General features: G+C 38.7%; 1 protein-coding gene across 4 annotated transcripts in view; it reads right to left on the bottom strand.

The window, feature by feature from the left end:
* Positions 1-10,158, bottom strand: part of DCAF1 (DDB1 and CUL4 associated factor 1) — an 83,789-nt gene extending 73,631 nt beyond the window's left edge. For 3 of the 4 annotated variants that reach the window (XM_027837024.1, XM_027837027.1, XM_027837026.1), the window contains exons 1-2: positions 10,107-10,158; positions 760-877 (exon numbers count right to left, since the gene is read on the bottom strand). In XM_027837024.1, the coding sequence (XP_027692825.1) occupies positions 760-869 (110 nt within the window). In that variant the 5' untranslated portion in view covers positions 870-877; positions 10,107-10,158. Of the gene's footprint in view, positions 1-759; positions 878-10,004; positions 10,049-10,106 lie in introns of those variants that run through there. The other variant, XM_027837025.1, reaches the window with a different exon arrangement.
* Between the last annotated feature and the right edge of the window lie 199 nt (positions 10,159-10,357).

Below are 10,357 nucleotides of genomic sequence, written 5' to 3'. Positions count from 1 at the left end.
AATTCTTACTTACAATATCACTAATGTGAAAATGTTTAATAGGAATGTATATGTATAGCCTGCATCAGATTGCACGCTGTCCTGGAGAGGGAGGTGGGGAAGGAGAGGGAGAAAAATTTGAAGCTCAGAAGTTTATGGAAGTGACTGTTGATAATTCAAAATAAATTAATTTTTAAAAAAATTAAAGGAGAGATATATCATTCCTTTTTGCTACCTCTGAAATAACCTACACCAGCTCCATTCTCCTTTGCAACTTATGCATATCACAGGGAAGCTGGAAGGAAAATACTTTGTAAAGGATAAAGCAGAGGAAGGAGGCAATTCTGCCCACCACATTCATTACTAAACTATTATTTAGGATTACTTTCCTCTTTATCCTTTACATATTGTTTCTTCAATGTTTAAACAATGAGTCTCCCCTTTACTGCTTTGCCACCAAGAACAGCCTTATTATATTTCCCTACACTTCAGTGATTCCATTCTTGGAACATTCAGCTGACAAGTTTCTCTGGCTTGACCTCTACTTTTCAATCTCTCTGCAAAGAATGCCTTGAAATCATTTAAATGAAAATGTAAAATATAAAAAAAAATAAATAAACCAACTGCTATCTATATAATTAGCATGTGACACTACTAGAACTTCTCCAACTTAAAATATATTTCAATTATTAATAGCTAAAATTTTAAAATATTCTTAAACTATAATAACAAAACTTTTGAGTCTTCAAATTAGTAAAAACGAACATTAAATGGGCTTACCTGGTGAGGATAGGGACCATATCTTGCCCGCTGCCATGTTCCTTCTCCCACTGCTCTAATAAAGTAGTGAGCTCAGCTTTTGAGTCCACGTGCACTGATCCTGAAGTCATGGCTTGGCCTATGGAAGCAGGAATATAATAAATGAGCACAGACCAAAAAAAGTATGTCAACATTTCTCCAAAATAACAGATGAAGGAGCAGGGAAGGTGTTTGTTAGGATTCCCACTATCTAACCAATACTTTGGCCAATTTAGATAACTAAATTATATAATGGTATAGTGGAAAAAGCACTAGATTGGAGACCCCTGTTCTTCCATTAATTAGTTTTATAACCTGAGAAATATTTCATCTCTCTGAGCCTCAGTTGTCTCACCCTGAAATAAGAGGATTAGACTAGCTGATCACTGAAGTTCCCAGCAGTTCTAACATTCTATGATTTTTTTTAAATGCAAAAAGCAGTCCAAAGTTTTGATTATATGAGGCTTTTGAGAAAAATATTATTACAGATAAGAAATACATCTATTGATTTTTTTTTAAATTTGCTTAGGCAATTGGGGTTAAATGACTTGCCCCGGGTCACACAGTTAGTAAGTGTCATGTGTTTGGTCTGAGGCCAGATTTGAAGTCAGGTCCTTCTGACTTTAGGGCCGGTGCTCTATCCACTGCACCACCTAGCTGCCCCTGCAGCTACTGTTAAGATCAGTTAAATATCTAAGAACCCTCTGAATCCTCTTGCCTTATACATCTGAGACCACAGAAAAGCAAACCTCCAGCAAGACCTTTGTTCTTTCTCCCTCCCTATTTCTCCTCACATTGATGGCTCAGTTATCATCATGAACCTAGGAAAGTAAAATAAAAAAGCCTGACACAAAACTGGCCAGATTCCAAAAGTAGAAGTAAAGGTGAATGGCTGATCAGAGTTTCAGTCCTTCTCCAAAACAGAGAACACAGATGTGGGAACAGTGATAAAGTTACCACAGAAAAGTCTCTATCTGGATAATATCAACCTTTGAGCAAAAAGGGTGAAAAAGGCCCAGGTCTGGTACAGGAGAGTACTAGCAGGTTAGATAGGAAGTTTTGTTGTTATTTTTGTTTTCGCCTTGCCTAAGCAATCCAACAAAAATGTTTGAGAACCTACCACACAAAGCAAAGTGAACCAAACAAAATAAGTAGATGTTCTATAATAATTATCTATTTTTCATTATATCCAATGATGCTCACGATGGGGTAAAGGGAGATGGATCCTGAACACAGTAGTGGATTTGAGAAGAAGAAAATAAAAGATGATTACACCACTGATCCCCCAAAATACTTTGACTGGTTTTACAAGACTGGAATACAAGTAAGTAATCAAATACAACTTTGTATACCAGGTGAGCTAGTTTTTCCCCAAAAATAGATACCATTAGGGTAATTTTGTTCACATATTTACCCATATTTCACTACTTCTTGACTGAAGTTAATGACAGGGAAGAATCTAAGTAAATATTGCCCAATGTGTTTATAATTTTGCTAGGTGGCAGAGTGGAGAGAGCACCAGGCCTGGAGTAATCAAGACCTGAGTTCAAATCTGGCCTCTGACACTTACTAGCTGTGACATCTCTGGGCAAGTCATTTAACCTCTTTTTGCCAATGGAGAAAGAAATGGCAAACCACTTCACTATCTTTGCCAAGAAAACCCCATTGACAGTGTGATCCACAAGGGTCACCAAGAGTCATATACTACTGAACAACACTTAGCATGAGAAAACCTGGGTTCTATTTCTGACTGCTAGCTAACTCCCTATGTAAGCTTAAACAAATCACACATCTGACCTGAACCCAGCAATCTGAGAACTCATTGAATCATAGCAATATATGTACAGATTCTCTAACCATAAAATGAGGTGATTTCTATCCTTTCATTCACATGTATTTATATGTCCAAAAAATCTTTTCAGTTTCTTGAACCTACCATGCTATGAGAAAAAAAGCATAATCTAATGAAAAGATGACCATACTGGAAGTCAAGAGTTCAAATTCTAATCTTAACTCAAACAATATCTATCTTTGAAATCACAAATAAACCACTTAGAAGAACTGGTGCACATGGCAGCTAGGTGGCACAGTGAGTAGAGTGCCAGCCCTGGAGTCAGGAGGACCTGAGTTCAAATCTAGCCTCAGACACATAACACTCACTAGCTGTGTGACTCTGGGCAAGTCACTTAACCCCAATTGCCTTGTATTAAAAAAAAAACAAAACTGGTGCATAGATACAACATTATCTGTAGAATAGCTGTCCAACTATTTAATCTATATATTATAAATATTAATGACTATATATGTTAAATACTTGAGTTTTTTGGAAGAAATGAAGTTTTATTTGCTTTTCACTCAAAAAGTAATATAGCTAAAATAAAATAGAGTAATTAATATTCACTGTAAAATTTTCTTTAACATTTTTATAAGAAACAAGAAAAACTTATCTATATTCATTTAACTCAGTCCTTAAAAGGTAATCTTTCACAAAATGAAGAATTAACAGCTAAGAGCACAACAAAATTATTCCTTATTCAGATCTAAAATTTTTTTTAGGTTCAATCTGGTGTAGACAACTCATGACTAAGGTCAACTTGCAATACTGCGGTGTAAACAAAACATTAACATCACTACCTGACTTAGAACTGGTCTAGCAAATAATGGAATAAGAAAACAGAAACTAATAAAAAATACAATAAAAAATAAATGCATACAAGATTACTGGACTCATAACAACGGCATTCAGGAAAGCAACTATCACATTATAACATTCCCATCTAGAATAGTTATTGATGAAGCAGTGAAGAAGGGTTTGAGCCAATTTCACAACTGAAAGATTGTTTTCAGCCTGAGTAAGAGTCTAAGTAACAGAGGCAATCACAGAGAGGGAATCATTCATGAAATCCTAAGGAGTAAGATATTTGGAAAACCTACAGAAAGTGATAAGGCTTCTAATTAGAGAGCTAAAAAAAAAAGTCTCAAAGGTAATTTTAAATCAAAGATTAATAACTGCTTTGCTTGCATGTCTTATTTAATCCTCTTCACAATCCTATAAGGTAGATGACGCAAGTAATATCCCTAAGAACAGAAACAGTCTTAATTTTCTATTTGTATCCCCAGTGTTCTGCACATAATAAGCAAACAATAAATATTTTACTCTTTCATTCATTTTACAAAGAATGCTTCATTTTAACAGTCTCTAATTAGAAAGTATTCTCAATATACACATACACACACACACACACCCCTCAAAAAATATTTAAGAATATTAGATGTACGTCAAAGTTCTAAAGACACTATAGTCAAGTACAGTATAATCTGATAGTCAAGACGTGGCTGCAGATATAGCCAATACAGCTATCAGTTAAGTGGCAATGCTCCTCCACTGCAGTGATAAGGAAAATGCATAAATAGACTGAACAGAGGGAAAAAGTTTTGACAAAATCAAAGCATGAAAACAGACTAACCACCAAAATCTCTCTCAAGGTGGAAGATCTTCTGGAGAAAGTAATTCAGAATAAGAAAGAAAAGACACAAGAAGCACAAAACTATGGAGTAACTTCCAGTTTCCACGCATTCAGAAAAGAAGACCTTCAATTACGATAAACCCTTAGAAGGAGTCAGAAAACAGGATAAGGCATTTAGAAAAGCAAGGGGAAAATATGACATACTTAAATCTTGAAAGTCTTAAGTAAGAGTCTTATTTTCTTCCCAGGGAGAGAAGAAAAGGAGGGATAGTTATAAAATGACAGGACAATTAAATAGAAGAACAGCATTGATTTGTTTTTGTTTTTTTAAGCGACCTGGTTTCTTGTCACACATCTGGCTATGCACAGTCCAGAGAAAATATAATTGAACAACATGGTGAGTTATGGTCAAAGAAGAAAGTTGGTAACAAAGTTAAAATGAAAAACCAGGCTGCCTCTTGACACTGCTTGTACAAACTTTACCAGAGACTGGTGTACAATTACTACTTGACAGAGAAACAATTTTCAACTGAACTAGCAATATCCCAAACATCATACTGTGCTATACTATGCTTTTTAAAAACTTCTGCTCGTCTCAGACCAAACACTTGACACTAACTAGCTGTATGACCCTGGGCAAGTCACTTAACGCCAATTGCCTTAAAAAAAACAACTTTTGAATTATATAAGGGCATTCCTTCTGCAGAATTTCTATAATATATTTAATTCTTTTCACTGGAAAATAATTAAACGAGGTGACTACTTCTGAAGAGTAGCTAAATTTAAATTCCATAAGGTTTTAAACATTATAAAAACAGTCTTCCTTGTTGATAAGTACTAAATTATTTTCTCACAAACCTCTTTCTTTTCTTCACAGTCTATATACCAGGCTTATTTCACACTCTTTACATCTTGTAAATTCTATCTGGTAGTGAGATAAGGAAGACAGACTGAATGATCCCAAAGGATGCCAATGCCAGTATTATGAGGCATTTGCCAACTTAAGAGGCACCTTATATAGGCGTTGTTCCTATTAACTATAACATCCAGCCTGCTGGAAAGGAAGCTACAACATTAGAAAAGCATCATACAATTGATCAGCAGAGCATCAAGACACGCCCAAAACAACTTCTATTCCTTACTAACTACTGAAGTTTCAAAACATGACCTCTGTGGCCCAGACTCACTGGGCAGATGACAAACTTGGCATTTCATTTCCTCTGGGACTTCCTTTACCCAGACTGTCTCCATTCCATACCTGGAATGCACTCCTTTCCCACCTCTTCCTTCTAAAAATCCCTAGCTTCCTTCAAAGCTCAATTCAGCTTCCATCTCCTATAGGTAAGCCTTTCCTGATCCCCCTAGATGTAAGTGTTCTCTCCCTCCTGAAATTATATTGTATCTGTTTAACTACCATATTCTCCAGTACAATATAAGTTCCATGAAATGAGACTGTTTTTCTTTTCGTCTGTCTCCCCAATGCCTAGCATATTACTTACCTTGCACACTGTAGGCATTTAATAAATACCTGTTGAATGGAATCATGACAAGGATCCTAGCTTTTCTGAGCAAGAGCAATCATTCCTGCATCAAAAGGTATAGAAAACTAACCATGAAGCACAGCAGCTAATCTTCTAAAAATCTACCAGCATGCATATGATCCCACAAACATAGGTACTCATCCACCCTACACTATATTTGGTTTAAAAAAAAAAAAGCATATTCAATCCATTTTTAAACAACAATACTAAAACACTTCCTCCTCCTCCAACTATTTTCATCACATTCAACATGATTCAATGCCAAAATGGGAGCAGAGTATAGGCAAAATAGTAAAGTATGTAAATGGTAAAATTAATCTCATAAGATGCTTCCCTTCGCGATTTTAAATAGCCATCCCATACAGTTAGCTATCCAGTCAATATAAATTTTCTAGAAAATACCAATTCTATGAAATGACTCATATATGTAAATCCCTGAAAGCATTCTAGAAATTCTGGCAAGCAATCACGTTAGAACTTTCAATTAATCTATGTTCAGCAATAAGTTTAACTTTGGAAATAACCACTTAATGGGTGAAATTTTGATAGCAGACTAGAAAACAATGCTCATATGTAACTAAGTCCACTCCTAGTAAATCCCCTGTAAGAGAAGATACGTTACTAAAAACATGTCTAGCCCGATAAACTTTTGTTATTTACAAGGGAGTTCTAACATAACACTTAGAAACAGATCTATATAACAAACATATTTGTCGTATTTTCCAAACATCTACATGAAGATTTTATGCTGACCAACAAGCACTTGGCTGAAAACCTGTATTTGTCAAAGCTCTTTCAAACAGATGTCTTTGATTTTGTCTTTAAAAAAAAAAAAGTATACAATACAACACGACTAACAACTAATATACAAAGATTGAATTAAATTTTCCTATACCCTGATACACTCACATTTCACACCATAGATATATTAAGCAACCATTCTCAAGAAGCAAACCATATTTGCCAAAAATAGGTATATAAATTTCATTAATTTCCTCAAGTTAGCAAACTTCCTGACATTTCTAATCATACACCATTTATTCCATGATGATACTGTGTGTTAGTACTTTAAAGGCTTTCCCAAAAAAAAGCTGAACATGAACTTAAGACTCCAAAAATGAAACTAAGCACTTATATGTAAAACTGAACAAAACGAAACTAGACATGGAGCTAGGAGGTGGAAAGAACACACTGGACCTGGAGTCAAGAAGGTCTGAAGCTTACTGGCCTCAAACACTTACTAGCTGTATATCCCTGGGCAAGGGTCTAACTTTACTTGTCTGCCTCAGTTTACTCATCAGTAAAATAGACATAACAACTACACCCAGTGTGGCTATGAGGATAAAATGAGTTAAAATTTTCAAATGCCCTGCAAACCTTAACGCTTTATATAAATGCTAGCTATTATTATTAGTTATCTTCTGGGTAAACTGACCACCGTTGTTATTATTAAACATGACAACATAAGGCAATCTAGTAGAGGAGAAGAATGGCAGATTTGGAGTGAAGGGACCAGGGTTCAAGTCCTAATCCTAGGATATACTACCTGTGTGATCTTGGGCAGGTCCATACTGGATCCCAGTTTCCTCAACTGTAAAATGAAGATGGACTAGGTCCCTTCCACCTCTGAATCTGGGATCCCAAGATGAGGATACTACCTCATAATTCTAGTTGTGCCTTGCTCTAAGAAGCCCAAAGCATGACCTAATTTATCCTCACAACTACCCCTGGGATAAGCACTGCAGGGTGGCAGCAACTGTTCTACCTATTTTACAGATGAAAAAATAGAAACACAAAAAAATTAAATGGCTATTCCAGAACAATTGTCCCAGCACAACTCAATGGTTAAACCACGGTCAGAACTGATTCCCTGTCAAGTTAAGATTCTTCTCTTTAGTTAAGTCTCACTTATAGATTATATCATGGTTTAATTCAACAAAAGGTAAGGTTTCTCCTGATGCTTTGGCCTGACAGAAATTGTGGGATAGATGGTTCTTTGTTGTTGTTTAGTTACGAACAACTCTTTAGACCACATTTGGGGTTTTCTTGGCAAAGATGCTGGAGTGATTTGCCATTTCCTTCTCAGGTTCATTTTACAGATGAGGAAACTGAGGCAAAAACAGCTTAAGTGACTTGCCCAGGGTCACACAGATAGTAAGTGTCTGAAATTACATTTGAACCCAGCTCTTCCTATCTCCAGGTCCAGTGTGCTCTATCTCACTGCGCCACCTAGCTGCCTTGGATATTTCTTTAGTTTTTTTTTAAATACCCGGCCTGAACCTTTTCAACATATACATTACTTACATGTTATCCCTTAAACCTGGCTTACCAAGGAGCAAATGTTTAGTAAAATGTTATTAACATGCCCTAATGAAGGATGAAACTACCATCTATAAAAATAACCATCCTAGTACATTTGTGTAGTCCTTTTGCCTTACATAAAATCCAACTAATGGTGATTAAAGAATAGGTAAAATATATATTTACAATTGGTCTTTATTTTACAAGCGATTTTACTTAAGTTGAAGTAGGGTCCAAGAATCACTTCAGTGATTCAGCATGAGATCACCCAAAATCCATGAAATAAATCTCCAACTTTAAAAATCCATCACATTTCCATTCACTTCATAAAGCCTATGAACTCAGGAAAATTAGTTATAAATTCAAAACAATTGACATTAATATGATTATACCTGCCATAAAATTATTTCTAATTTAATAACTGTGGAATACATGGAAGAAAAAGTTACTGTACCCAGTAACTACCTCAAAACTGGGAACATTATTTTTTTTCCATACCCTTGCTAAAATAAAAAAACTCTTTGCCTTTCTTACCTTTAGCATTCAAAAATCCCATTACAAACTAAAATGAGGAGTGAAGGCATTTCACTTCCAAACATCATGTCTAGGTCTTGACAGCACAGATACAAAGAAAAACACTCAACCTAACTTCCTTTTTAAATAAACATGGAATAAAATACTTTAAAATCCAGTACACTAGAAAAAGAAAAAATTACAGGCTGACAACTAATAAATGCCTCAACTTTCATATAATAAAGATTAAAACAAAGGAAGCTGTTACTAATATAAATTCTTTTGTTAGAGCAGCGTTCATTAATAATGCCTCACTGAAAATTCGAACCACCTAACAAAATGAGATGCAAACAAAGTGATACAGAATCAAATTTGAGAAAATACAGCTATCACCACCCCCCTCCCAAAAATAATTTACAATCACTTTATCAACAAATTTTAAACTCAAGACCTCTCAAAGTACGACGGGAAAAGAAAAATTGCCTTGAATAAGAAAACTGCTGGGGATCTCTGCTTTGTATGAAGAGGTGGAACCCTAGAAATCTGCTGAGACCCGAGGAGTATTTAGCTTGGGGTTTCGCTTGTTTCAATTCCGCATCAATTTACCGAACTCTACACACCTCACCTCTCAGGCACTCCCAACCCACCCGGAGGAGAAGAAAAGTAACTGGAAAGCTCCGCCCTCGTCTCCTCCCCCGTCTCCTCCCCCAATCCTAGTCCAGGAGTGAGGCGGGACAGGGTCATGGAGGGGAGGGGAGGGGAAAACGTGGGAAGAGACAATCGGTCCCAACCTAGGTGATAGGAAGCCGTGTGGGAGGCGGGTGTAACGAGGAGAGGGGAGAAAATGGAACCCCCAACCCACATCACGTACACACTGGGGCGGATTTCGAGGGACAGGGGGGAAGAAACAATGCCCCTCCACTCCGCCCCATAAGGGGAAGGGAAGATGGGGCGGGGGGAGGGGAGGAGGAAGAGGAGGGAGGATGGGAAGACAGGGGGAAGAAGGAGGTGGGAAAGAGGGAGGAGAGGAGGAGAGGAAAAGGGGTGAGGGGAGGAGCAACTAGGAGAGGGAGAGAGAAGGTTTACTCCCCAGGAGAAGGAGAGGTTACTCCCCAAGAAGTTTTTTTTGGGGGGGGTGAGATCTCGGGAGGGGAAGGAGGTTGATCTGAGGGAAGGGGAGAGGGAGTGCCGAGGCCCCGCCCCCACGAGGGGGGAGGGAAGGCCAGTCCCAAAGTGACACTGAGCCCCCGGCACCGGTTCCCCTCCGGCAGTGCAGGTGTCGCCCCTCCCCCCCGCCGCCGCCACCGCCGCCGCCGCCCCGCGCGCGCTCCCTGCCTCCCTCTCCCGCCCGCCCCAGGCGCGCGCCCCATCCCCTCCCCCGGCAATCCCCAGCCGCCAGCTTTACCTTCCCGGGGTCTTCCGCAGCACTCCCGACCCCCGCCAAGCAGTCTCCCCTCCCTCCCTCCCGCCCTTCTTTCCTCAGTGCCTCACTCCCTCAGTCACTCACACACACGGCGCGACCGCGGCTCCGAGCGGCCCACATATTACGCGTCACCCACGCTACGTGCCTCCGGCGCGCGCGCGCGCGCGGATCGGCGCGGGTTGGGGGAAGATAAGAGGAAGAGAGATGGCGCGCCCGGAGGCTGCTGGGAAATGAAGTTCGGCTCTTCTCTCAGCAGGCCTTCCGTTTCCACTCCTTTCTCCGGCCCTTTGACACGTAAGAGCGCTTTCTCGCCCTTCACCGCACAGACCCAAGGG

Source organism: Vombatus ursinus, unplaced genomic scaffold (genome assembly GCF_900497805.2).
Source record: "Vombatus ursinus unplaced genomic scaffold, bare-nosed wombat genome assembly UNPS02014820.1, whole genome shotgun sequence".
NCBI lineage: Eukaryota > Metazoa > Chordata > Mammalia > Diprotodontia > Vombatidae > Vombatus > Vombatus ursinus.
The sequence above is the reverse complement of the archived record's forward strand: the minus strand, read 5'-3'. Positions and strand labels throughout refer to the sequence as shown.